Genomic DNA, 27,936 nt, shown 5'->3' on the forward strand with positions numbered 1-27,936 from the left:
ATAAGTTAAATTTGCTCAATAATTTTATGAATCACTAAATTATAAACTAAATAAAACTTTATGTATTAACTTTACATGCTAAAACTTTGAATGCTTTAACTCATTTGATTTCATAACAGAAAATTTTGAATTCTACCATTCCTAGGAAGTAGCAGCCTCAGACACTTCTCTACTTCGTCATCATCCATTCACTCTTTTTCTTCTTCCTTTAATAATGCAAAGAGGTGTCCATCCACAGGCTTAAATACAGTCCTGCAATCCTTTTACTTAACCACTGGATCCTGCCTTCTCAGGATCCCAACTCTATCCAATATCCTCTTGTATTTTTAACACCTCTCTTTCTATTAGCTCAATTCTTGTCAGAATTTGTCTCCTCCTGTCTTAAAAATAGTTGAAAAAACAATAAAGCTTCCCCCATTACTAAGCATCAACCATTCTCTTCTTTTCGTAGGCCGCCTTTCTCTTTCTCTTTTCTTTTTCTTTCTTTTTTTTTTTTTTTTTTTTTTTTTTTTTTTTTTTTTTGAGACAGGGTCTCACTGTCAACCAGGCTGGAGTGCACTGGTGCAATTTCAGATCACTGGAAGCTTTGCATCCCGGGTTCAAGCGATTTTCCCACCCCAGCCACCGGAGCAGCTGGGACCACAGGCTCGCGCCATCACACCCAGCTAATTTTTGTATTTTTAGTAGATACAGGGTCTCCTTACGTTGCCCAGGCTGGTCTCAAACTCCGGTCTCAAGCGATCCGCCCATCTCGGCCTCCCAAAATGCTGGGATTACAGGAGTGAGCCACCGCGTCCGGGGCCACGTTTAATTGTTCATATTTACTCTTTCTTCTTTCTAAACTTCCATTCGCTCCACAATCTGCTACAACTTGGTTTCTGCTCCTACTTTATGAAGCCCGACCTCTTTCCAGTATTTGACACCGCTACCTATTCTTTCGTTTCCACTCTTTTTTTTTTTTTTTTTTTTTTTTTTGAGACGGAGTCTTGCTCTGTCGCCCAGGCTGGAGTGCACGGCACGATCTCGGCTCACTGCAAGCTCCGCCTCCCGGGTTCACGCCATTCTCCTGCCTCAACCTCCCGAGTAGCTGGGACTACAGGAGCCCGCCACCACGCCCAGCTAATTTTTTTGTATTTTTAGTAGAGATAGGGTTTCACCGTGTTAGCCAGGATGGTCTCGATCTCCTGACCTCGTGATTCGCCTGCCTCGGCCTCCCAAAGTGCTGGGATTACAGGCGTGAGCCACCGCGCCCGGCCCATCCGCTATCTCTTCTTTGGGTTTCTTTGACATCACCACTTCTGTGAGAATTGCAAGTGACACAAATGACCTAAAAATTGAGAAAGTTACAATAAAGTAAGGCATGAGAACGGCGAAGGAGGTAAAGATGAATGGAGATCGCTACTTTTTGAGCCGAGACTTGGGAAACAAGAATAGTCACTCTGGGCCATACAACAAAGTGACTGTGACTTTCTCTTCCGCATCCCTTTCACTCTTTCCCCATCCTTTGAGGGCCCGCAGGTACTCATGGCAAACTAGAGGGTAACGAGCAGGCGATAGGCGGCGAGGACTGGCCGTGGGTCAGCGAGTAGCGCAGGCTTTGCAGGTGGAGGGGATGGGGTAATGAGGCCCCCAGGTGGCCAGCGGAACCCCGGCTCAGGACAAAAGTTGCAGCTCGGCGCCGGGCCGCTGGGCGGCGAACGCGTGCGCGCTTGCGGGCTGGCGCTTCCGGCCCCGGCAGAGGTGCGGGTCGCCCCAAGAGGTGTGTTGTCGTGGCGCGAGGGATCCTGGGGCTGCTCCAGCCACGCGCCGCTGCCGTCTCCTGGGGTGGTGTGGGTTACCCGGGAGGTGGGTCAGAGGCTCGTCCCGTGCCCTGCGTCCCGGCTCTCCTTAGGGCGCGTCTTCGGGTCCGGCCAGCGGTGCTGAAAAAGGGGAGAAGGTTGGGGGTAGGGAGGAAACAAAATCCCAGTTCAATAGATTTCTCCGCAGATCCTGTGCCTGCAAAACCTACGAGTCCATACTTTAAAACAAAATGAAGAAATTAAGGCTTAAGGAACTAGAGAGTCGCCTGCAACAAGTGGATGGATTCGAAAAGCCCAAGCTACTTCTAGAACAGTATCCTACCAGGCCGCACATTGCAGGTAGGGCGGCTGGTTCACCACGCCCCTGCTTTCGGCGTTAGTCCAGTCTACTCTGTGATAAAAATAGAACAGTTATTTGGATACAGATAATGTCTAGAGAAATTTTGCCCAAAGATCACCTAGTTAGGTCTTCCTTGACACTGCAGCTCACAGCACGCCCTCCACACACACACTCACTATCGTTTTACTGTCTGGTTTTCTGCATATCCCTTAACACTGCCAAACAGTATTTTTAATGTGTTTTTTTCTCTTCTCACATTATAATCTCTTTGAGGACAAGGAATTTGTTAGTCTCGTTCATACTTGAGTTCCCAGTGCCTAGAAGAGTCGCTGGTACTATTTAGGAGCTCAGTAAACATTTACTAAATAAGGATCAATTTCCTATTGCTACTAATTGCCTAGGCAAGGATTCTTGTGCTATACTCTGCCCTAGAAATGAATACCAGAGTTGATAGTGGAAGGATAGTTTAACAAAATCAGAGTATGTGCTGTATAAAGATGAGCATGCATATTAATTTTAACAGATTTTCTGAGTATTAGTGTTGTTGCTTCATGCCAGACACTGATACTGGGAGTACAAGAGAGAATACAGGAAAACATATATTTATGTTACCGAAGTCATTGGGAAGCCTTAGGGGAAAAAAATTTATTATTATTATTTTTTGAGATGGAGGTCTTACTCTGTCACCCAGGCTAAAGTGCAGTGGCATGATCACGGCAACTGCAGCCTTGACCTCCAGGACTCAAGTAATCCTCCTACCTAAGCCTCCTGAGTAGCTGGGACTACAGGCATGCACCATCACGCTGGCTAATATTTTTTATTTTTTGTAGAGACAGGGTCTTGCTATGTTGCCCAAGATGGTCTCAAACTCCTGGGCTGAAGTGATCCTCCCACCTTGGCCTCAAGAAGTGCTGAGATTACAGGCATGAGCCACTGAGCCTGGCCCCTTAGGAAAATTAATTTTCTGAGAGTACCTGCAAGGAGGAGTTTTTTCCAGTTCCAAAATAGTTGTTTCTAAGCTGCCAGTAAAAGTCAAGGAGGACACGTGTGTATTTACACTTAACTCCAAGATACTGTCATAATTCCAACCAAAAATTCACACAAAACTACTGTGTCTAGGTTAAGACCAGTTTTCTCAAATAATGACTTACTAGGTTTTTTTAGTGGAATCCAATTTAAAATATAATAACAATCTGGCCAAGTATGGTGGCTCATCCCTATAATCCCAGCACTTTGGGAAACCAAGGCAAGAGGATGACTTGAGGCCAGGAGTTCAAGATCAGCCTGGGCAACACAGTGAGACCCCGGCTCTTAAAAATAAATAAATAAATTAGCTGGGTGTAGTAGTATGCGCCTATAGTCCCAGCCGCTGTTACTAAGGCAGGAGAATTGCTTGAGCCCTGGAGTTTCAGGCTGCAGTGAGCTCTGATCCCACCACTGCACCCCAGCCTGGGTTATAGAGATAGACCCCATCTCTGAAAACAACAACAACAAAAAAACCTCTGGATCCTTGGGTATCAATGGCCAGCAGTCCTTGCTGGGTTCAGATATCTTCAGGGAAATATCAGTGGTGGTAGTATTCATGTTTAACCTTCAGTATATCTAACACCCAGTAGTTCTATTATCAGGTCTCATTTGTAGATTATGAATATATATATGTCTGTAGACCATGAGTTTATGTGTCTAAAGGCTACATTGCAGAGCTTATGGTGCTTGTGTTCTGGTGACAAACTTGCTACAGCAAAGTTCTGTGGTTGGGTGCAGTGGCTCATGTCTGTAATCCCAACACTTTGGGAGGCTGGGGTGGGAAAAATCGCTTAAGCCCTGGAGTTCGAGACCAGCGTGGCAATATAGTGAGAACCTGTCTGTGTTTAAAAAAAAAAAAAAAAGAAAAGAAAAAAAGGTTTTGTGTCTTTGTGATGCTAATGCTTGTTTGATAGTGGTTTCTAGTCTTATAGATTTCACAGATAAGTAAAATTTCAAAACAATTTAGGAAACGGATACAGAGTTGCTAAATTTATGTTGACAAGAAAGGATTTTTTTAAAACCTATTTACTCTTAATGTTCTTTCAAAAAAATATTTCAGCATCAAAGAAAGAACCAATATGAGTGTATGGCAATGTTCTTAACAATCTGAGGAAAAACTAAACGTTTTGACTTTTTTTTCCATTTTACATCAGAGACTGGTCACAGTTTTGTCATTCTTGGCATTGCTAGCAGAGACTATTTTTTGAGAACCACTGGTGGGTATTAGCTTCCTTTATGGTGCCTCTTACTACATACCAAATTATTACACCTTATCTTTTAAAAAAATAATCTGGAATGGCATTTAGGGGAAGACTGAGTAATGCACAAATAAGATTTTAGTCATCAGCTTGCTTACTTATTCTCTAATTTTTTTTTTATTTTTTAGCATGTATGCTCTATACAATCCATAACACGTATGATGACATTGAAAATAAAGTCGTTGCAGATCTAGGATGTGGTTGTGGAGTACTTAGCATTGGAACTGCAATGTTAGGAGCAGGGTACGTAATGCAATATATACTATTTGGGTATTGGGTGGCTTTAATAAGGAGCATCAATGGGATTAACTGAATTATATTTATGAGACTCCACAGAATGAGATACAGGGAGCAAAAATCTGATACTGAATACATTTTGAACCGGCAGAAGATCTAAACAAACTACAAAATATAAATAAAAATGGTAAAAGCAGCAGTTCCTTTTATACAAACCTGAGTTTCCAACCCCTGCCAGGTTTGGAAATTATGCTATTGAAAAGCAACACTTGACCAGGCACAGTGGCTCACGCCTGTAATCTCAACACTTTGGGAGGCCAAAGTGGGCAGATTACTTGAGCCCAGGAGTTTGAGACCAGCCTGGGCAACATGGTGGAACCCCATGTCTACAAAAATACAAAAATTAGCTGGATGTGGTCCCAGCTACTTGGGAGGCTGAGGTGGGAGGATTGCTTGAGCCTGGGAGGTCGAGGCTGCAGTGCAAGATGGCATCACTACACTCACCTGGGTAGCACAGCAAGATCCTGTCTGAAAAAAAAAAAAAAAAAGAAGAAGAAGAAAACACTCACTCTTACTTTGCTAATTGGGTTAGAAAGATACATGATTAAAAAGAAAAAAGCTAATTTTGGTTTTGTTTTTCCTTGGGAGCTATAAATCGCCACTCTTTGTGTGTGTTTTGTATTTATAGGTTGTGTGTTGGATTTGACATAGATGAAGATGCATTGGAAATATTTAATAGGAATGTGGAAGAGTTTGAGTTAACAAATATTGACATGGTTCAATGTGATGTGTGCTTATTATCTAACAGAATGTCCAAGTCATTCGATACAGTGATTATGAATCCTCCCTTTGGGACCAAAAATAATAAAGGTTTGTAACAAGAATCGGGTATATTGGTATATTTATAGAAAAGATTTTAAAGCTATTTTTAAGGCCAGGCGCAGTGGCTCAGGCATGTAATACCAGTGCTTTGGGAGGCTGATACAGGAGGATCTTTTGGGGCCAAGAGTTGGTAGCCATCCTGGGCAACATAGTTAGACCCTGCCTCTACACACACACACACAAAAATTTTAATTTGCCAAGTGCGGTGGTGTGCCTATGGTCCTAGCTACTCAGAAGACTGAGGTGGGAGGATCACCTGAGCTCAGGTATTGAAGGCTGCCATGAGCTATGAATGTGCCACTGCACTTCAGTCTTGGTAACAGCAAGACCCTGTCTAGAAAAAATAAAACAAAAATAAAAACCCTTTTTATCACTGACTGTTTGGGCTAAGTGATTTTATCACTCTTCATTAAATAAACCAAGGCTAAGTGATTTTATTACTCTTCATTAAGTAAACCAATCTCTTACCTGTGTAATTCTTATAATTTAAATTTCAATTTGTTTAGTGCATGGCTAAGAAATTGAGTTTTTCAACTTTTGTTTTTACAGATTTGTATTAAGTAAACAAAGATAGTCATGTCATTTATTGTATATCTCCCATTTGCTTTCAGGAATAATTTGCCTAACCTTTATGAATGAATATGAAACATATAAAGAATTTTATACTTTTAGAACCTGTTTTTTAATGTCTTAACACACCCAAGGGTTTCTACATGTGCCCACCAGTAACAGTGACTCACTGTGGCTGTTAATTTTGTGGCTACTGTGGGCAAGGAAGTTAGGAAGTCAGTGAGGGTAGGAAAAAACATGCATAGTTTAAAAAGTACCCTGCCCCCACCAAGAGGATTCTGAATACTACTCTACGCGTTTCCTTCTCCCCTTTTTGAAAGTCATTAATGTTGGAATATAATACTAAATTTTTTACTTTATCCTTATTTAACCAAGACAGTGAAATTCTGGTTTTATCCTACCAACCTTAAAATAATATTTTGATAGTTTATTTGTACCCTTATTGCTGAAAGATTTCAAGATGGCTATTTTGAAGTTTGGAAGAAAATGTTTCTAAATCCTACTAACTTAATCTTCTATTTTGATAAGAGGTAAATAGGAGGTTTTTTTCTACTCTTCACAGGGACAGATATGGCTTTTCTAAAGACTGCTTTGGAAATGGCAAGAACAGCAGTATATTCCTTACACAAATCCTCAACTAGAGAAGTAAGTTCAAATCATCTGATACTCTGTGGCATTTATTTTTAAATTCATGACAGTGTTTTTAGGATTTGCTGTGAATACTAGATACCACAATATCTATTTCTCCTGACCTTTTTGACATATGAAACTTAGAACTAAATTTTCTGCTTAACCAGCTAGCATCTGATTGGCCTTTTTCTGAGCTATAAGACTTCTTTCCTCAAAGATTTTTTCAGACAGGAACTGTTGCCAGAAGAGATACTATAACTCAGGAGTAGAGAAGTGTGTTGTAACTAGGATTATGGTATGTTTTGGTTTATGAGTAAGTCTTAGTTGATCCCTTTTGCCCCATTGTCCCCGTGTGGCCTGATGTACTTAAGGGAGGCAATAAGGCCAGGTTTTCAGAACACTGAGCCTGGAGCTAAACAGATCTGAGTTCAGAAATCAGCTATTCTATTATTACTTTTGCAGCATGTAACACACGGAGAGGTGTATAAGTTGTATTCCAGGAAACTGGGGGGAAGGGCAGTACATTTTTTTAGTGTCAGTATAACACGGTGGTTAGGAACGGAGATTCTGAAGCCAGACCAGAATTTCTGGGTTCAGATCCAAGCTCTGCTGCCTCCCAGCATTATCTTGGTCAAGGTAATTGAGCTTCATCATCAAGGTAATTGAGCTTTTTGTCATCTGTACTATCCTCACCTGTATTCTAAGTGTAAGGGACTAAGAGTACCCAATAATTCATAAGAATTGTGAGGATTACATGAGTTAATATTTACAAAGCACTTAGATCAGTGTCTGACATGTGTAACTGCTATGTGCTAGCTACTGTTATTTAAATCATACATGTATTCAAAGATTTTAAAGTGATTTTGTAGGAAAAATAGTTAATTCATGTAAATACAGTGTATAAGAACTCAGTTGGAAATAATACATTCTAGTTACATGGTAATCTGATAACCTTTTAAAAAGCATAAAATATAACAGCTAAAAAGAACTATACTGCTAACAAGTAGTGGTACATGTAGGCAAGCAACAGGACACAACATAGCTAGTAAATAAATCCTCACTATATATGAAAGCAAACACCAGTTAAACATTGGTATCCAAACGTGTGTCCCCAAGAACACCCTCAGGTTTGATGATTCACTAGGAAATCTCATAGGACTCAGCATATAGTCTTATTCATGGCTATGATGTATTACAGTGAAAAGATATAGAGCAAAATCAGCAAAGAGAAAGGTGCATTAGGCAGAGAATGGGGGAAACCAGGAGCAAGCTTCCCGAGTCTTCTGCCAGTGGAATAACACAGGACACACTTAATTTTCCCAGAATGAATTATTGATAACACACGTGAAACATTGCCAACCAGGGAAGCTCATTAGAGACTCAGTGCCCAGGGCTTTTATTAGGGACTGATCATGTAGGCAATTCCCTTTCTGACACATACCCAAATTCTAGACTCCTAGTAGGAAAACAGGTGTTCAGCATAAACAGTGTTAGGCACAGTGAGACACTATTATTAAGGGAGTAGGGAGTGGGAACCTTCCCAAAATCTAAGTTCCTAATCTCCAGCCAAGGGCCAAACTTGTAAGCAGGCCTTTCTAAGGATAAGCAGCCAGGCCTGCTGTGAACTCTTTTCTGCACAGCTTGGCATAACATGAATTTTTTTTTTAATTATACTTTAAGTTCTAGGGAACATGTGCATAACATGCAGGTTACATAGGGATACATGTGCCATGTTGGTTTGCTGCACCCATCAACTCGTCATTTACATTAGTTATTTCTCCTAATGCTCTCTCTCCCCCAGCCCCCCACCCCCTAGCAGGCCCCGGTGTGTGATGTTCCCCTCCCTGTGTCCATGTGTTCTCATTGTTCAACTCCCACTTACGAGTGAGAACATGTGGTGTTTGGTTTTCTGTCCTTGTGATAGTTTGCTGAGAATGATGGTTTCCAGCTTCATCCATGTCCCTGGAAAGGACATGAACTCATCCTTTTTTATGGCTGCATAGTATTCCATGGTGTATATGTGCCACACTTTCTTAATCCAGTCTATTATTGATGGACATTTGGGTTGGTTCCAAGTCTTTGTTATTGTGAATAGTGCCGCAGTAAACACGTGTGCATGTGTCTTTATGGTAGCATGATTTATAACCCTTTGGATGTATACCCAGTAATGGGATTGCTAGGTCAAATGATATTTCTAGTTCTAGATCCTTGAGGAATCGCCACACTGTCTTCCACAATGGTTGAACTAATTTACACTCCCACCAACAGTGTAAAAGTGTTCCTATTTCTCCACATTCTCTCCAACATCTGTTTGTTTCCTGACTTTTTAATGATCGCCATTCTGACTGGTGTGAGATGGTATTTCATTGTGGTTTTGATTTGCATTTCTCTGATGACCAGTGATGATGAGCATTTTTTTATGTGTCTTTTGGCTGCCTAAATGTCTTCTTTTGGGAAGTGTCTGTTCATATCCTTTGCCCACTTTTTGATGGTTTTTTTTTTCTTGTAAATTTGTTTCAGTTCTTTGTAGATTCTGGATATTAGCCCTGTGTCAGATGGATAGATTGCAAAAATTTTCTCCCATTCTGTAGGTTGCCTGGTTACTCTGATGATAGTTTTCTTTTGCTGTGCAGAAGCTCTTTAGTTTAATTAGATCCCATTTGTCAGTTTTGGCTTTTGTTGCCATTGCTTTTGGTGTTTTACTCATGAAATCTTTGCCCATGCCTATGTCCTGAATGGTATCGCCTACATTTTCTTCTAGAGCTTTTATGGTTTTGGGTCTTACATTTAAGTCTTTAATCCATCTTGAGTTAATGTTTGTATAAGGTGTAAGGAATGGATCCAATTTCAGCTTTCTACATATGGCTAGCCAGTTTTCCCAGCACCACTTATTAAATAGGGAATCCTTTTCCCTTTGCTTGTTTTTGTCAGGTTTGTCAAAGATCAGATGGTTGTAGATGTGTGGTGTCATTTCTGAGGCCTGTGTTCTGTTCCATTGGTCTATATATGTTTTGGTACCAGTACCATGCTATTTTGGTTACTGTAGCCTTGTATCATTTGAAGTCAGGTAGCATGGTGCCTCCAGCTTTGTTCTTTTTGCTTAGGATTGTCTTGGCTATGTGGGCTCTTTTGGTTCCATATGAAAGGTAAAGTAGTTTTTTCCAATTCTGTGAAGAAAGTCAGTGGTAGCTTGATGGGGATAGCATTAAATCTATAAATTATCTTGGGCAGTATGGCCATTTTCACGATATGGTGCTCTACACTTTCAGAGAAACTTCTCTAGTGACGAACTATAGAAATGATCCCTGAAAGTATAGTCTTGGCATAACATAGATTTTATAAAACTCAGTTTTACTGCATGAACTGAATTGCCCATGTACACAGATCTCTGCCAAATGGTTTCTAGGATACCTAGCTGTATAAATGAAATAATGCTACAGAAACCATATGAGAACATTAGACATCTTTGATAGATTTCTGAAATAGTCATGCATCCTTTAACAACAGGGATATGTTCTGACAAATGTATTCTGAGAAATGCATCCTGAGGTGATTTCACCATTGTGCAGACATAGAGTGGACCACTGAGGCTCTGTGGTTACTCTATTGTTCCTAGGCTACAAACCTGTCAACCTGTTACTGTATTGAATACTACAGGTAACTGTAACACAATGGTATTTTTTTTAATCTAAACATATATAAATACCAAGAAGGTAATGTGTTGTGCTATGATGTCAAGATAGCTACATCACTAGGCAATAGCAATTTTTCAGCTCCATTTATAATTTTATGGGACTACCGAAATATATGCAGTCCCTAGATAACCCCAAATGGCATTATATGGTGCATGAGTAGCTTTCTATCACTTGGATTTATTGTATGATTTGGTTCAGATTGTTAAATATATTGAAATTGATTTCTTACTTTCAGACTACTATCCATTCAATTGAAATTTTTATAAGGGTCTAGATTCTAATGAAATTTTAAGCTTAAAAACTCAATCTCAATTATTAGTAAAAAGCAATTTTAAAAAATCATTAAAAATCAGCTCATAACAACATATTGTTTATGTTCAGCATGTTCAAAAGAAAGCTGCAGAATGGAAAATCAAGATAGATATTATAGCAGGTAAGACAAATCTCAATCCTAATATCCAAAAGGGCCAACATGCATTCGCCCAACCAAAACTTTCATGCAGGTGCTGAGAAGATCTACTATAAAGTATGCTTTGCAAGTGTGGCAAAATGTGCATGATTGGTAATAGATTGGAAATGGAGTAAAAGCAGAGTGATCACTTAGCTTAAGACTGTCCTAATTTATGCAATTTACTGAAAATTTCTAATAGCACTCAGGTATTTGGTCACTCCAGACTCAGGCGGAACACTGTATAGCAGCACAATGGCTAAAAACATGGGCTTGGGGCCAGGCATGGTGGCTCACGCCTGTAATCCCAGCACTTTGGGAGGCGGAGGTGGGCAGATCACCTGAGGTTTAGAGTTCGAGACCAGCCTGGCCAACATGCTGAAACCCCATCTCTACTAAAACTACAAAAAATTAGCCGGGCATGGTAGCGCACACCTGCAGTCTCAGCTACTTGGGAGACTGAGGTGGGAGAACCGCTTGAGTCCCAGAGGCAGAGGTTGCAGTCAGCCGAGATTGTGCCACTGTTCTTCAGCCTGGATGACAGAGGAGACTCAGTCTCAAAAAACAAAAACAAAAACAAAACAAACAAACAAAAACGTGGGCTTGGATTTGGTCAGATCTTGGTTTGAAATTCATTCATGGAAAATGCTATCAGATTATTTCCAGATAATCTTTCTAATTTCTTTTTTTTTTTTTTGGGAGACAGAGCCTTGCTCTGTTACCTAGGTTGGAGTGCAGTGGCAACCTCCACCTGCCGGGTTCAAGCGATGCTCTTGCTTCAGTCTCCCGAATAGCTGGAACTACAGGCGTGCACTACCATGTCCGGCTAATTTTTTAATCTTTAGTAGAGACAGGGTTTCACCACATTGGCCAGGCTGGTCTTGAACTCCTGACCTCAGATGATCCTCCAGCCTCTGCCTCCCAAAGTGCTGGGATTACAGGTGTGAGCAACCGAGCCTGGCCTCTAATTCCATTCTCTAATTGCCCCTGGAATCAAATAACATTTATCTTTTTCTTCTAAATATCAACACTATGAGTAAATCATGTTTAATACATTTTTATTACTAAATTGGGTAATAGTCACAAACATCAAAACAGGAAAAGCATATAACTAGAAGCTAATTATAATCTAAGCCCAAAATAAGAGTGCAATAAGGGAACATGTTTTTTCACAATAGACAATGAATTGCCACTGTAGTGTTAAACATACAGCTGGATATATTACTGTTCATAATAATAATGTAACATATACATCTGTTCATCTTGCTGTTATTTTCAGTGTTGCATTTTAGGGGTGTTTTTTCTGTTTTTGTTTTTTGAGATGGAGTCTCCCTCTGTTGCCCAGGCTGGAGTGCAGCAGCACGATCTTGGCTCACTGCAACCTCCACCTCCTGGGTTCAAGGGATTCTTCTCCTGGCTCAGCCTTCACAAGTGGGTGGGACTACAGGCGCACCACCACACCCAGCTTTTTTCTAATTATTTTTGGTAGAAACGAGGTTTCACCATGTTGGCCAGGCTGCTCTTGAACTCTTCACCTCAGCTCATCTGCCCGCCTTGGCCTCCCAAAGTGCTGGGATTAGAGGCGTGAACCACCACACCCGGCCAGTTTTAGGTATTATATGCAGTATGGAACACCTTAGAACAGTCCCAGTAGTATACCGAGCCAGAGCCTTGCTCCTCCAAATGTTGTCCTCAGACCATCAGCATTAAAATCCCTGGGATTTCCTTGTTAGAAATAAAGAATTTCAGGCCGGGCGTGGTGGCTCACGTCTGTAATCCCAGCACTTTGGGAGGCTGAGGCGGGCAGATCACAAGGTCAGGAGATCAAGACCATCCTGGCTAACACAGTGAAATTCTGTCTCTATTAAAAAATACAAAAAAATTAGCCAGGCATGGTGGTGAGCACCTGTAGTCCCAGCTACTCTAGAGGCTGAGGCAGGAGAATGGCATGAACCTGGGAGGTGGAGCTTGCAGTGAGCCCAGATTGCGCCACTGCACTCCAGCCTGGGCGATAGAGCGAGACTCCATCTCAAAAAAAAAAAAAAAAAATTTCAGGCTCCACCCAGACCTACTGAATTAGAATCTGCATTTCAACAAGATCCCCAGGTGATTTGATTGCACATTAAAACTTGAAAGCTGTGACATACAGGAATAGACTACTGCCATCCCTCTAAAATAGATCAGTAGTAAAGAGTTTGGAGAATCTACATTATTCTTTAGAAGGAAGAAATATGAAAAACTAGTTTTCGTTTTAGAACTTAGGAGGAAAATGGGTACTTACTACAATTATTAAACTCTGGGTAAGAAAATTTTGAAATAAGCATGGTTATTATGAGATTAAGTTAGCTACAGACCATTAGGAAATTAAAAATAGAAAGGTGCCATCCTTTTCATAGGATTTACTTTTTGGTCCACTTTTTATCCTTCTAAACTCTTCACTTGTAACCTCAAATTTCAGTATAAATGGCCATAATAACAGAAATGCCAAGCTGCCATGGCCAATGCTGGGAATATAGCAAGTCACTACTTGGATAAGTTAAAGGTTCTAAAATGTTCAGTTTACCAGCACTTAATACTTGTCTTAGTTTTTTGTTGTTGTTGTTTAGTCAAGGGTGGTAAATGCTTGGAAATATAATTTTATCCTTAGGTGGCTTTTGTTTTACAGAGCTTCGATATGACCTGCCAGCATCATACAAGTTTCATAAAAAGAAATCAGTAAGTCTCTTGATTTTGGCTGGTCTACATTCGGTATTGAAAAGTTTTCTGGGCCGGACGTGGTGGCTCATGCCTGTAATCCCAGCTACTCGGGAGGCTGAGGCAAGAGAATCGCTTGAACTCAGGAGGCGGAGGTTGCAGTGAGCTGAGATTGCCCCACTACACTTCAGCCTGTGCAACAGAGTGAGAGTCAGTCTCAAAAAAGAAAAAGAAAAAAAAAAGAAAAGCTTTATGACAAGTAATTATTTCTAGTGTTATCAACTTTCCTGTGTAAATATAGAAAGACAGCCTAGGAGACACCGTAAATGGCCTGTGGGAAGGGCCCATGGTCAACAGCTAATATTCTAGTTCTTTATTAAATGCTCTGGGTACAAAAAGAAAAAAAAAAAAACTGTTTTTGCTCTTTTCATATAGCATATATTTTATTAGTTTGTACTAATACATTCTCATATTACAAAGGCAATTTAATGGAAGAATCTTCCTTTTGATATTTGAATCATCTGAAATAACAAACAGAACTATACATTCAAAGAAATCTCATTTGCATAACAAAAAGACAAGTTAAACAACAACAAAAAATTTTTCCTTTCTCACAGGTGGACATTGAAGTGGACCTAATTCGGTTTTCCTTTTAAAAGCCCCCGCAAACAAAAGTAGTTTAAAACCTATTTAAAATGAATAAAAAAATTGGTTTACTAAACTACTGGTCTCCAGCACCATTTTCTGTTTTCTGTTGTTTGGATGCAGGTTCTTCTTTGTCTGTTTCTTCTCTTGCTCTTTTCACAGGTCCTATAACGTAACAATTAATTTTTGTTAAATTCAACATAAGTACTGCTCTATTTTAATACTGAGTACAATTACTAATAATGATACTGTTGAAAAAGATGCAACAACTTCCTTGCACCAATGAGAAAAGGCTTTTCTCTTAGTACAGACCTGACCTCTAGATTCATCTTCCAAATATCCTGTCCCTGACTTATACAACAGCATAACCAAGGTAAATCATAATAATCCAAGAATGGCACTTATCCAGAAGTTGAAAAGCCAAATCCCTATTCTCTGGCAAATCATTTATTTATGGAAGTACAAATTTTCTCATGAAACTACCAAAGGACTTAGGAAAAAACTTACCAGTTGCACCATTTTCATCATGTTCATCATCACTAGCAAATTTCGTTTTCTTGCCCTGAAACTGTACTTTTCCTTTACCAGACCCAGGCTGGGCAGCTTTATTACCCTTTCCTTTTCCTTTAAATCTACGACCTGTAGAGACACAATTGAGCACTCTGTAAAGAATTTTTTTTTAAGTCTCTTGTCAATGTTTTTGAACACTGATTAAAGTTTTTGCTCAAGTAAATGGGTTCAACAACCAAACTGTTAAAGAAAAATCAGAATAAATGACCTTTTGACTTCCATTTGTTTAGGGATTCTTGTTGGTCTTCTATTATTTTTTTCAGTGCTTCTTTTTCCACCTCTCCTTCTAGTACTTCCCAAGTCACTTCTTTGTTCCTTAATTGTAGGTTACCATTATTTGCATCTTTGGCTTTACCCAAAGCTTCCTTGGCTTTTTCTTTAAATAGAATTATCCCCTATATCAGAGACAGAAAACAAAAGCCATACCCTTAGTTTTTTAGTCCCACAATTAATTTCTTTGTTCAAAGTAATTTTTTCTACCCTGCAAACCTTCCATGCCTTTACCAGTTTCAATGAACTTTACTGAACAGTAGAAAAGGAATGCTACAGAAGTAAAACTGCAATAATCAATATGAACAGTTACTCATAGTATAATTCAGAAACTATCAGACATCACATATAGTGACAATAACAACAAAGTAAATGATCAAGTAGAAACTAGTATAATTCAGAAAATATCAGACATCACATCTAGTGACAATAACAACAAATGATCAAGTAGAAACTAATTTAATAAACACAATTTTAAAAATTGCTTTCTACTAATTTTGTCTAAGTTTCTACAGATTTTCAAACTGACTGCTAAAAAGCATAGGAATGTTTCCAAACCTCTTTTGCTCCTCTGACGAAGTCTATCCATTTTATTTCACCATGATTTGAGAAAAGTATGTGTAAATCTTCTCTACAGGTCTGATCATCTAAATCACCTGAAAATTTCAGCAAGCATCCAATCTTTTCTTCTAGAGATTTCTATAAAAATATACAAAGCGATCAAAAAGTTTCTTAAAAGCAACAGACCATAAATGACTCACACCACATTATAGCTATACAAGAAAGAGCCTAGAAACCAAAATGCTATTTTAAAGTAGTTTCTCTTGCCTAGGCAACAAGAGCGAAACTCCATCTCAAAAAAATAATAATAATTAATAAATAAAGCAGTTTCATAGTGTTGGTGTTTTCCTTTGTCATCCTTTATCCCAAAATGGCTTTCAATATTATTTGATCTCTTATACAACTGGCATTTAGTTATAAACTACATAAAATCTGGTTATTAAACTATCTTGGAAAATAATTCTAGGCAGTATTTATCATACTTTAAAAAATTTTTAGGCCAGTTGCAGTGGCTCATGCCTGTAATCCTAGCACTTTGGGAGGCCAAGGTAGGCGGATCACAAGGTCAGGAGATGGAGACCATCCTGGCTAACATGGTGAAACCCCGTCTCTACTAAAAAAAAAATATACAAAAAATTAGCTGGGCATAGTGGCGGGTGCCTGTAGTCGCAGCTACTCAGGAGTCTGAGGCAGGAGAATGGGGTGAACCCAGGAGACGGAGCTTGCAGTGAGCCCAGATCGCGCCACTACACTCCAGCCTGGGCGACAAAGCAAGACGTCTCAAAAAAAGAAAAAAAAAATTTTTTTTTAAAGAGTCATTATTATTTTCCCCAAATAAAAAATTTTACCTGTAACTTTCTAAATGGAAATACACATCACTATCTTATTAAGTCAAAAATAGCTGGGCGCGGTGGCTCAAGCCTGTAATCCCAGCACTTTGGGAGGCCAAGACGGGCGGATCACGAGGTCAGGAGATCGAGACCATCCTGGCTAACACGGTGAAACCCCGTCTCTACTAAAAAATACAAAAAATTAGCTGGGCGAGGTGGCGGGTGCCTGTAGTCCCAGCTACTTGGGAGGCCGAGGCAGGAGAATGGCGTGAACCCGGGAGGCGGAGCTTGCAGTGAGCTGAGATCTGGCCACTGCACTCCAGCCTGGGCAACAGAGCGAGACTCTGTCTCAAAAAAAAAAAAAAAAAGTATTAATCTATGATTAGAATCTTTAGAAGTTATAGGAGGACATTTTCTCATAAACATAAGTTCTAGGCATAAATGAACTTTTTCTGAATATTTCAAAATATATTTTCCTGTGTTTTATTATATTCTTTATTTTTAGACAGGGTCTCACTCTGTCACCCAGGCTGGAGTGCAGTGGCATGATCTTGGTTCACTGCAACCTCCACTTCCTGGGTTCAAGTGATTCTCCTGCCTCAGCCTCCCGAGTAGCTGGCATTACAGGCATACACCACCACGCCTGGCTAATTTTTGTATTTTTAGTAGAGGCGGGATTTCACCATATTGGCCAGGCTGGTCTCGAACTCCCAACCTCAGGTGATCCACCCACCTTGGCCTCCTAAAGTGCTGGGAATACAGGCGTGGGCCACTGCACCCGGCCTTTTCGTATTTTAGAACATATTTCCTATCCTTAGTGTTCTCTTTTCCCTCAATATAATACCTGTGCAATGACAACTATAGATAGCTTTGCTTACATATTTTCTTGAAAAAGTCCTCAGACTTAAAAGCTATTCATTTAACTATGAATTACAGATATACTAGATAGCAGTAATATATACTTACCATTTCAGCATCTTCTTCTAACTTTTGTTTTGCTTCTTGCTCTCTACAAATAAAAATATCATAATTATAACATACTTCCATTTACTATATAAGAAAATTAAGTCCTAATAAAGTTAACCAATCATGATCACTAAACTTACTTAACCAAAGCCAGAAGTCCTTAGGTTTTTTTGATCATCCAATGCTAGACTGCAATGCAATTTGGCCCCGAAATTGTCAAGGCAGCTTAAGATCGCAATGTTTCACTAGCAAAGAGAAAGGTCTACTGCCACTATTTCAGAGCTCACCAACTATATTTCTGTCAGAGCATTAAGGAATTCAAAGTATGTCATGATTAGTTCAACATACTTACTGTTTAGCTCTTAATTTAGCTTCCACTTTGTTTTGTTTTCTTTCTTCATTTTTTTTGGCAAAGTAATCATCCCTAAAGAACACACAGTACAGAGGCTAAGTTCACGAGAACAAAGTTAAGATCGCAGATTATTTTGAATAACTTAAGCCATGGCACAGCAATAAATGTTGCATACATTTACTATCAACATAATCATCAACTAAAAATCCAAAATATGCCAAGGAAGTTACTCTCTCATGTTGTTTTATATAACAGCTTTACTAAGGAAAAATTCCATGTGCCACAAAATTCACTCTTTTAAAGTGTACCTTGAATGTTTTTTTAGTATATTCAGTTGTACAACCATGACTACTAATTTCAGAACATTTTCATGACCCCAAAAAGAAACCCCCTATCCATTAGCAACTTCATGTTGATTTTCATTTATCATTCATGTATAGGGGGAAAAAAGTATCAGAAGTCATGCAAATAATATTGCAGTTTTCTATAGTGTTAATTCCACAAAAGGAGAAAATTCTAAAATCCCCAAGATCCAAGAATAACAGCAATTATGAAAACCATGTTAAGTAATTTTTGAGGAATTAACACTGATACTATGACTGACACTATGACTGTGATCCATCACAGTGCATCTCTAAGTCAATCATGTTTAGTATATACCATTTAGAAGACCGTAATGCACTAAAATACTAAAAATATTGGCCTTTCAGGGGATGCTACTTCCATGTTCCTTACCCTAGTGTGTCAATTCCATATAACTAAAAGGCCAGGAGAAACATCAGCAAAAAGACTTACTTGAAAAGTATTAGCAGGTCTGTTTCTTTGTACTTCTGGTCAGGGGTCTCTACAAACTTCTTAGCAGATTCAATGCTATCAAACACAACAAAAATTGATCCCTATAAAAAGGAAGGAAAATATTTTTTAAGTTATTTCCCATATATTCTAAAACTAGAAAAAGTCTGTATTATCATACCTTAAATGCTTTATGCAATGTTCTTCTCATCTGAATATTTAGTACTTGACCTTTATCTTCTAACCATTCTTTTATGTCATCAAGAGTTGCATCAGTTGGGAAGCCTTTCTGTGAAGAGTGGGAAGTAATGTACAAATAACAAATAATGACTTCTCAGATAAACAATTGGAGAGAATTTGATTCATTTTATCTTGAAATGAACACGGGATATACCTATCTATCTCTATTTATCTTTGTTAATCACTTAACAGCCTTGTTTAGGAGCCACTACTCTCCAGTGCAATAAAAGTGATTCATCTGGTATTTGCTTCAAAATAATTCAGTTGAGGCAAAAATAAAACAAGATGATTTGCATGTTCTGTTAATAACTAGTAAAGCTGGTGATGGTACATTATTGAATCTATTTATATACATCTGAAATTTTCCATAATAAAAAAACTATTTAAAAATATGCTAAAGAAAATTGCAATCAAGTTTAGCTGCTGATAAGAACAGCTAACATGCAGTTGGTGCTTAGAATATGTCAAAGATTTGATCCAATGGTGTATTTTTTTTTTCATTTAATTCTCACAACAGTTCTACAAGGTAGAAAATATCCACGTTTATGAAGATAAAACTTAGGACCAGGCATGGTGGCTCACACCTGTAATCCCAGCACTTTGGGAGGTCAAGGTGATTGAATTACTTGCACCCAGGAGATTGACACCAGCCTGGGCAACACAGGGAGACCCCTGTCTCTACAAAAAATGTTTAGCCACATGTGGTAGCATGCGCCTGTAGTCCCAGCTACTCAGGAGGCTGAGGTGGGAGGATCACTTGACCAGGTGGTCAAGACTGCAGTGGACCATGATCAAACCACTGCATTCCAACATGAGCAACAGGATGAGATTCTGTCTCAAAAACAAAACAAAAAGAAACTTAGGTTAAGAATATTACAAAAGGACATAAAGTAATTAGTGAGGCTGTGATTCCTGAGCCCTTATTCTTCCGTACTTTACTTTCTAAATAAATGTAAGATGTTTAAGTGCATCACAGGCCCACTTACAATATAAACAGATCTGTTTTTTACATCATTTTTATACTCATCAGTCACTTCAGGTAGGGGTTTGCTTGGAGACCTTCTGATTTTAGTTTTATCTTCACTGATTTCCATGAGTTCTGCCTTGGATTTGCTCAATGCTTCCACAATTACATTAAAGTCTGTTGTTAGACGGTTCAACCTGAAGAGTACATATAAAAATGTAAGACTCAGCAGTAGCACTCACTGTAAACAGAAAACCTAAAGATTATTTTTAAAAGCTTGTTACCTGTTGAATTTTATCATTATCTCCAAAGGTACCCAGCCTTCATCCAGTTTTATCTGTTCCTTTAGAAACTTGTCCCGTGGCAAATTGAAGTCGCCAAAATAATACTGTGAGATAATTACAATGTATTTCAGAACACTGTATAATATGAACTCTAATCCTGACATTACTCTACAGTACCAAGTTCTGTTATTTAAAAATACATGTCAGGCCGGGCGCGGTGGCTCAAGCCTGTAATCCCAGCACTTTGGGAGGCCGAGACGGGCGGATCACGAGGTCAGGAGATCGAGACCATCCTGGCTGACACGGTGAAACCCCGTCTCTACTAAAAAATACAAAAAACTAGCCGGGCAAGGTGGCGGGCGCCTGTAGTCCCAGCTACTGGGGAGGCTGAGGCAGGAGAATGGCGTGAACCCGGGAGGCGGAGCTTGCAGTGAGCTGAGATCCGGCCACTGCACTCCAGCCTGGGCGACAGAGCGAGACTCCATCTCAAAAAAAAAAAAAAAAAAAAAAAAAAAATACATAAGTTACAAAAGGCAATAAACATTTTCCCCAAATATATGATAATAAAATGTTTACAATACAAATTAGCAAAAAGATAAAACTAAAATGTCAATTATTAAAATAGTGTAAGTAACAGATATGTCAATAGACTAGAAAACCTTAAAGAAAAATATATTTAAAGATTATACGAAAAGCCTCTTGCAAATCAGTGTGTAAAAAATAGATGGTTAAATAAAAAGAACTGGAATAAATTGATTAATCACTCAATTTTTATTTTTATTTTTTTTTATTTTTATTTTTTGACAGAGAGTCTCACTCTCTCGCTCAGGCTGGAGTGCAGTGGCATGAACTCGGCTCACTGCAACCTCCACTTCCCAGGTTCAAGTGATTCTCCTGCCTCAGCCTCCTAAGTAGCTGGGATTACAGGCATATGCCACCACGCCCAGCGAATTTTTGTTATTTTTAGTAGAGACCCAGGGTTTCACCATGTTGGCCTTGAACTCCTGATCTCAAGTGACCTGTCTACCTCGGCCTCCCACAGTGCTGGGACTGCAGGCATGAGTCACCACACCTGGCCTTCTAATTTTTTTAAATTAAAAAATAAGGGACGGGGCCAGGCATGGTGGTGCACACCTGTGATCCCTGCACTTTGGGAGGTCAAGATAGAGACCACCCTGGCCAAGATGGTGAAACCACATCTCTACTAAAAATACAAAAATTAGCTGGGCGTAGTGGCGCACACCTGTAGTCTCAGCTACTCAGGAGGCTGGGGCAGGAAAATCGCTTGAACCCAGGAGGAGGAGGTTGCAGTGAGCCAAGATCATGCCACTGTACTCCAGCCTGACAAAAGAGTGAGACTCCATCTCAAAAAAAAAAAAAAGTTGGCGGGGGGTTGCGGGGGGCAGGAGTGCTGGTTCATGCCTAATCCCAGCACTTTAGGAGGCTGAGGTGGGTGCATCGCTTGAGTCTAGGAGTTCAAGACCAGTCTGGGCAACATGGCAAGACCCCATCTCTACCCAAAAAATAAAAAAATTAAAAAAAAAAAAAAAGGCCAGGCATGGGTGGTACGTGTCTCTAGTCCCAGCGCAGGAAGCTGAAGTGGGAGGATTGCTTAAGCCTGGCGGGTTGAAGCTGCAATGAGGCATAACTGTGCCACTGTACTCCAGCCTTGGAAACAGAGTAAGACGTTGCCTCAAAAAAAAAAAAAATTAAACATTTATCAAATTTAACCATAGAGGTACTCTCAATATACACGCAAAGGAAAAACCCAAGTATGACTATTTGGAATGCCAGAAGTAACAAAAAAAGTAAAAGACAAATTTGTCAAGAATTCTTACAAAGAAGAAGGGTAAAAAGAGAACACCCTAATAGAAAATAGTTAAAAGGTATTTTATTGGCCTCGCATGGTGGCCCAAGCCCATAATCCCAGCACTTTGGGAGGCTGAGGCGGGTCAATTTCTGAGGCCAGAAGTTTGAGACCAGACTGGCCAATGTGGTGAAACCCTGACTCTACTAAAAATACAAAAAATAGCTGCACATGGTGGTGCACACCTGTAATCCCAACTACTCAAGTGGCTGAGGCACAAGACTAGTTTGAACTCAGGAGGTGGAGGTTGCAGTGAGCCAAGATCACTGCCACTATACTCCAGTCTGAGCGGAAAGCAATACTGTCTCTCTGTCTTAAATAAAAAAAATTAAAAAAAAAAAAAAAGACACTTTATTTTTCGGAGGTCGGGTCTTGCTTTGTTGCCCAGACTGGAGTGCAGTGGTGCAACCATAGCTCACTGCAGCCTGAAACTCCTGGGCTCAATTGATCTTCCGCCTCAGCCTTCCAAGTAACTAGGACAACAGGCACATGCCACCATGCCCAGCTAACGATTTTTTTAAAAATTATAAAAAATAGGCCAAGCGCAGTAGGCTCATGCCTATAATCCCAGCACTTTGGGAGGCCAAAGCAGGCGGATCACTTGAGGTCAGAAGTTCAAAACCAGCATGACCAACATGGTGAAACCCCGTCTCCACTAAAAATACAAAAATTAGCCGGACATGGTGGTGTGCACCTATAATCCCAGATACTTGGGAGGCTGAGGAATTGCGTGAACCTGGAAGGTGGAGGTTGCGGTGAGCTAAAATCACACCACGGCACTCTGCACTCCAGCCTGGGAGATAAGAATAAGACTCCATCTCAAAAAATAAATAAATAAACTACTGTAAACTAAAAAAAGTCCAACTTCATTTCATTATTAATCAAAGAAATACAATTTAAAGCAATGAGACAGCATTTTTCATCTAACAAACTGGCTTAGATTAGGAAAAAAACCAAGACTACCTAGTATTGACTTGAACACAGAGAACTAGCCATGCAGGTAAGATGTAAATTGACAATTACCAGTGTTTTTTTAAATGTGCATAATCCTTGAGCCAGTATGGCTCCTTCTAAGAATTTTACCTTGAAAAAAATCAATAATAAAAATGTTTACTAAGATTTATATACAAGAATATTTGTCAAAGAATGATTACAGCTAAAAAAATTAGAAGGATCCTTCGTTTTAAAGAGGAGGATGAAAAAATTATTGATTACAAAACTTTTCTCCACAAAAATGCATCCTATGTTTAGCGGGGGAAAGGGAAGGAAATAAAATTGTTAGAAATGTACCACTGTGGTGGGGGATGTTTTTAAAGGTGAAGGCACTATGCTTGTGTGGAGGCAGGGGATATATGGAAAATCTCTGTACCTTCCACTCAATTTTGCTGTAAACCTAGAACTGTTGTAAAATATAAGGTCCACTAAAAAAATAAAAATTAATATGAGCATGAAGCAAAGTGTCAAAAGCTTTTAACCTTGATTACCTTAGAAGAGTAGGATTTGAGAGTTAGCAGGTTGTAGGAGAGATACAACCTTTTCTATATACATCTTAGTATTGTTCTAAGTATTAAACACAGAATGAGTAATTTCTAATTTTTCTCCCCACAATCATAAGGAAATTAATATAAAAAAAAAGGAACATAAGACATTTTAAATGCAGAGGTGCAGCTTAAAAAAAAAAAGAAAAAAAGCAGTTCAGAGAATTGCAGAAAAAACCTACACCAAACAATATGATCTGAGGGATTCCTTAGCAAGAACATAAGTTTAAAGATAATTTCCTATGCAACCATTATTGATATTGTAAAGATTTAAAGGTTTTTTTCTTTTTGACTTTAACTGAACAAAGAACGATTTGCAAATCAGGAAGCCTCCCCAGCCAGAGTATGCTCACAAAGACTCTCAAGTTTCTTCCCCCTGACCCCCCAAAACAGTATCTCGCTCTGTCATCCAGGCTTGAGTGCAGTGGTATGATCACAGCCACTGCAGCCTCTACCTTCTGGGCTCCATCAATCCTCCCACCTCGGCTTCCCAAGTAGCTGGGACTACAGGCAAACCGCTAACACACTCAGCTAATTTTTAAAAATTTTTTGTAGAGATGGGGCCTCATCATGTTGCCCAGGCTGGTCTCTAACTCCTGGACTCAAGCCATCCTCCTGCCTCCGTACTGCAAAGGTACTGAGGATCACTTGAGGTTATTACGTTAACATAAACATAATACCTAAATTTGAAAATATGCTAAGAGGAGTTTGAAAACAGATACTATATTAAAATTACTGGCCAGGCACAGTGGGTCACACTTGTAATCCCAGCACTTTGGGAGGCTGAGGTGGGCAGATCACCTGAGGTCTGGAGTTCGAAACCAACCTGGCCAACATGGTGAAACTCCGTCTCTACTAAAAATACAAAAATTAGCCTGGTGTGGTGGCGTGTTCCTGTAGTCCCAGCTATTTGGCAGCTGAGGCAGGATAATCATTTGAACCCAGGAGGCAGAGGCTACAGTGAGCCGAGACTGTTGTAGTGAGTCAGGATAGTGCCACTGCACTCCAGCCTGGCCAACAGAGTGAGACTCCAGCTCAAAAAAAAAAATACTATATTAAAGTTACAATAGCTGAGAACTGACTGGGCAGAAAAAAACTACGAAGATCATCAAAAATATAGTGTTATTTAACAGGGAAGGTACTTTACCAAGGACTTTTATGTTACTTATGTGTCAGGCATTCTTCTAAGTACTTAACATTATATTCACTAATCCTCCAAACTACCTTATGAGGAGGGAACTACTATTATCCTCATTTTACATGGGACTAAGAAGCTAAAATTTTATATGAGACTATGAAACTAAAATTTTAAAAAGATTAAGTAACTCTAGTTTATAGTGTTACCTTTTGAAATGTTTGTAACATCTTAAGTTTCACAACCTGGCTCCACCAGTATAAAACTGTATGCTATTATATGTTCATCTAAGAATCAAAGGCAAACCAAATGTTGAATATGTCCATATACTGAAATGAAATGTTCTTTCTGTATTTGTGTTGCGGTCCTACATTTTCTTTCAAGGAACTTGTTTTTGCAGTTTATAGCACAGGAATCATACCTCAATTTGATGACAGATTTTGGCCTCCAGGGCAGCCATCTTTTCATTATCACCATTTTCAGCCATTGTGGCTATCTGTAAAATTTCCCAAATTAGCATAAAGTTATTTTTTTATATAAAACTCAAGACTAGAAAGAGAATGTTTACAAAGTATTACTATCCCATTGTTTTCTTAAAAAATCAAGAATTTCTGTTTTCACAGGTTGTTTATTTACTCAATTCTCAAATATCTCAACGAAGCAACACTTTGGAATAAGTGATGAAAAAATCTAAAAACTATAAAAAACCTCTCTCTCTTTCAGTAAATCACTACCCCATCTTCTATAACAAGAAACTGTTTATCTCACTTGGCTGGTCAAGAAAGATTTAGGGAAAAAAACTCCAATCACTTACTAACCATTTCCAGCTTTAAACAGATATCTGTCAGTATGTCACCATGGCTCGCTGTACACTTGTTTGGTTTGGTTCACTTTCTTTTTTCTTTTTTGGAGACGGAGTCTCGCTCTTGTTGCCCAGGCTGGAGTGCAATGGCGCGATCTCGACTCACTGCAATCTCCGCCTCCCAGGTTCAAGTGATTTTTTCGTCTTAGCCTCCTGAGTAGCTAGAATTACAGGCACCCGCCACCTCGCCTGACTAATTTTTGTATTTTTAGTAGAGACGGGGTTTCACCATGTTGGTCAGGTTGGTCTTGAATTCCTGACCTCAGGCGATCCACCCGCCTCGGCTTCCCAAAGTGCTGGGTTTACAGGCGTGAGCCACCGCGCCCGGCCTTATTTCTTTTAAAATGCAGTCACAACTGACTTACCCAAACCTTGTATTATAACTTTTAAGGTGAAAAACGTTACAGTTCCTTAGATACTCTATGCTAAGGAACACACGAAAACAAAAATGGGAGAATGTGGTCACACTAGCAAAACATTAAACTGGGGAGTATGCCTACTAATTTACTAATACATTGGATAGCCAGTTTCCTGTTTCGTATTCCTGACATTAGCATTGCAGGAAAAAAAGGAGGCTGTGCTATTGGTTTGCTAGAAATTACAAACCAAGTCTTCTAATTACAAAGTACTTGCCTCTAGGACTCTACTAAGTCACCCAGTCATCCCAATTGTACAAAAGTTATGTGAACAAATTATCAAGAATATTGCCATTAGTTGACTCTAGTTATGAACTGATGTAGGTACACTTCTTGGAAACATCGCCTGACACACTGCAATTGCATTCGCTACCCTGGATACACATAGGAAGCACTTGCAACGGGGTACTGCGTGATCCACATCCCCTTAGAGAAATTATTCAATTTCATGCATTGTCTTGTCTATCACAATTTACACTCCTAAGTTACCACAGTGATCTAGAGGCCCCTACAAAGCAAACGATGAAATAAAATAACTATTTAGAACTTGCAAAATCTATTTGGCCTAATTTTGGAAATGCGCTTCATCAGATAATTTTCCAGAATGCACGACTGTAAGTGAAATATTACCCACGTTTTCCCGTTTCACACCGAAACCTGATGTGAGCGATGAAGGCCCTAACAGACCAAGAGTGACACTGGGGTACATCTGCGGCCCAAAGTTCTTTGGCCTCCAGTCAGTCCCATAGGCTCCACAGAATCCTCCGACGTTTACCCGTAACCACCTCCGCAGAAACTTACAGAGATGGCCAGAAGCCTTCGGTGAGACCAGAACGCGGTGGAGGTAAAAAAAACCGAAAAGACGCAGTGGGGATGGGGGCAGCCACAGTCCCGTCTCTCAGCAACCGCGGAACTGCCTGGGCACCAGCCACATGCGGGGAACCCCAGGATCCCGCATTCCTCGCGGGGGCGGCCTCGCCGCCGCCCGCGCCCCCTCCGCTCCGCCGCCTCCGGCTGAGGCCCACGCGGCGCTCGGCCTGAACGTGAGGAAGGCGAGGGAAGGACGGACGCCGCGAGAAGCAGTAAGGAACGGAAACGCGCAGTCGCGCACCAGCAAAGCGGGCCCTTATTGTAGCTTCTCATTAGCCACCAAGAATTGCTCACCTTTAAGGTTCCGGCCCACAGAGCCGCGCCACAGGCTCACACACAGGAACACCAACGACTCCACTTCCCAGCTCCGCCGGCCGGCCTAAAGCGCTCCAAGAAGATGGGGACCGTCCCAGCAGCCCTTGCGGCCTGGGTGGGCGGGGCCAAGGACAAGCTGGAGCGGTCCCTGTGCTCTGAGCATGCGCGACTGCCGGGGCCTCCCAGGGACCCTGGAGTCCCCGCCCTCAATCGCAAACAGATTGGGTTAAAAAGTACCGCAGGGTATAGGGGAATGGCTACTAGTTTGTGTTAGTATAAACATTTATTTTTAAGTATTTCTGGACGGCGTCTGTACCCCAGCCCTTCCTTTGGCCCTCCATTCATATGAAGTGTTTTGGGTTTCTCTTCAGATCTTTTCCAAAGATGTGTGTGAATACACACACATATCGTGTAGTAGTTCTCAAAAAAAAAAAGGACAAGTGAAATTTAAAAAAAAAATCAAAGATCCATGTAATCTCAGTTTTGAAGACAGTACAGTACAGCGTGTAAAAACTGGGTGTCTGGAATCAGACTGCCTGCTTCAAATAATGGTCCTCCTCCTGCTGTGAAACTGTGATCTCGGGCAAGTTGTTCAACTTCTGTGTTCCTCAGGTATAAATAGGACCAATAATAAATACTACCTAGTTCATACAATTGCTGTAAGTATTCAACTTGATGCAATATTGTCAACCTAAAGGGAAAAACTGAGGCAAAATTAGTATAAGTAGACAGTTTATTTGAGCCAAGTTTGAGGACTGCCACGTGAGAGCATGGATTCAAATTGCTCTGAATATATGCTCTGATTAGCAGCCTTTACAAGTAGATTTTTAAAGAAAAAAGAAGAGGCAATTCCTAAGTTGTTTACCAATAATTTACATT

At 40.0% G+C, this 27,936-nt stretch overlaps 2 protein-coding genes and 1 pseudogene across 10 annotated transcripts; 1 reads left to right on the top strand and 2 right to left on the bottom strand.

Moving 5' to 3' along the window:
• The first annotated feature begins 1,689 nt into the window (after nucleotides 1-1,689).
• Nucleotides 1,690-14,301, top strand: METTL5 (methyltransferase 5, N6-adenosine). Of its 6 annotated transcripts, none has more exons than XM_050751463.1 (8): nucleotides 1,690-1,759; nucleotides 1,987-2,138; nucleotides 4,553-4,667; nucleotides 5,350-5,531; nucleotides 6,676-6,758; nucleotides 10,820-10,871; nucleotides 13,534-13,601; nucleotides 14,198-14,301. In XM_050751463.1, the coding sequence occupies exons 2-8, from the start codon at nucleotides 2,030-2,032 to the stop codon at nucleotides 14,234-14,236; spliced, it is 648 nt and encodes a 215-aa protein (XP_050607420.1). In that variant the 5' UTR covers nucleotides 1,690-1,759; nucleotides 1,987-2,029; the 3' UTR covers nucleotides 14,237-14,301. The 6 variants fall into 6 exon arrangements, with proteins under 6 accessions (XP_050607420.1, XP_050607423.1, XP_050607419.1 ...); XM_050751466.1 differs by having other exon boundaries at nucleotides 13,552-13,601; XM_050751462.1 differs by having other exon boundaries at nucleotides 1,707-1,845.
• LOC126933330 (uncharacterized) lies at nucleotides 9,986-10,064 on the bottom strand (annotated as a pseudogene).
• Nucleotides 13,996-27,177, bottom strand: SSB (small RNA binding exonuclease protection factor La). 4 transcript variants are annotated; one of them, XM_050751448.1, is made up of 12 exons: nucleotides 27,037-27,176; nucleotides 25,016-25,090; nucleotides 20,055-20,158; nucleotides 19,793-19,967; nucleotides 18,748-18,855; nucleotides 18,570-18,670; nucleotides 17,775-17,846; nucleotides 17,423-17,465; nucleotides 15,624-15,764; nucleotides 15,004-15,190; nucleotides 14,733-14,864; nucleotides 13,996-14,390 (listed from the first exon to the last, which is right to left on the bottom strand). In XM_050751448.1, exons 2-12 carry the CDS (start codon nucleotides 25,079-25,081, stop codon nucleotides 14,302-14,304), a joined length of 1,218 nt encoding a protein of 405 aa, XP_050607405.1. In that variant the 5' UTR covers nucleotides 25,082-25,090; nucleotides 27,037-27,176; the 3' UTR covers nucleotides 13,996-14,301. The 4 variants fall into 4 exon arrangements, with proteins under 4 accessions (XP_050607405.1, XP_050607404.1, XP_050607406.1 ...); XM_050751447.1 differs by lacking the exon at nucleotides 27,037-27,176 and adding an exon at nucleotides 26,674-26,869; XM_050751449.1 differs by lacking the exon at nucleotides 20,055-20,158 and having other exon boundaries at nucleotides 27,037-27,177.
• Nucleotides 27,178-27,936: the final 759 nt, after the last annotated feature.

The sequence above is a fragment of the Macaca thibetana genome, chromosome 12 (genome assembly GCF_024542745.1).
Source record: "Macaca thibetana thibetana isolate TM-01 chromosome 12, ASM2454274v1, whole genome shotgun sequence".
NCBI classification, from domain to species: domain Eukaryota; kingdom Metazoa; phylum Chordata; class Mammalia; order Primates; family Cercopithecidae; genus Macaca; species Macaca thibetana.

Coding starts and splice junctions, on each gene's coding strand:
- METTL5 (XM_050751463.1), top strand. CDS start 2,030: ATGAAGAAATTAAGGCTTAAGGAACTAGAGAGTCGCCTGCAACAAGTG. Junction 2,139..4,552: donor TACCAGGCCGCACATTGCAG/GTAGGGCGGCTG, acceptor TTTATTTTTTAG/CATGTATGCTCTATACAATC. Junction 13,602..14,197: donor AGTTTCATAAAAAGAAATCA/GTAAGTCTCTTG, acceptor CCTTTCTCACAG/GTGGACATTGAAGTGGACCT.
- SSB (XM_050751448.1), bottom strand. CDS start 25,081: ATGGCTGAAAATGGTGATAATGAAAAGATGGCTGCCCTGGAGGCCAAA. Junction 19,968..20,054: donor ATAATGATAAAATTCAACAG/GTAACAAGCTTT, acceptor TGTACTCTTCAG/GTTGAACCGTCTAACAACAG. Junction 18,856..19,792: donor AAAACAGATCTGTTTATATT/GTAAGTGGGCCT, acceptor CACTCTTCACAG/AAAGGCTTCCCAACTGATGC.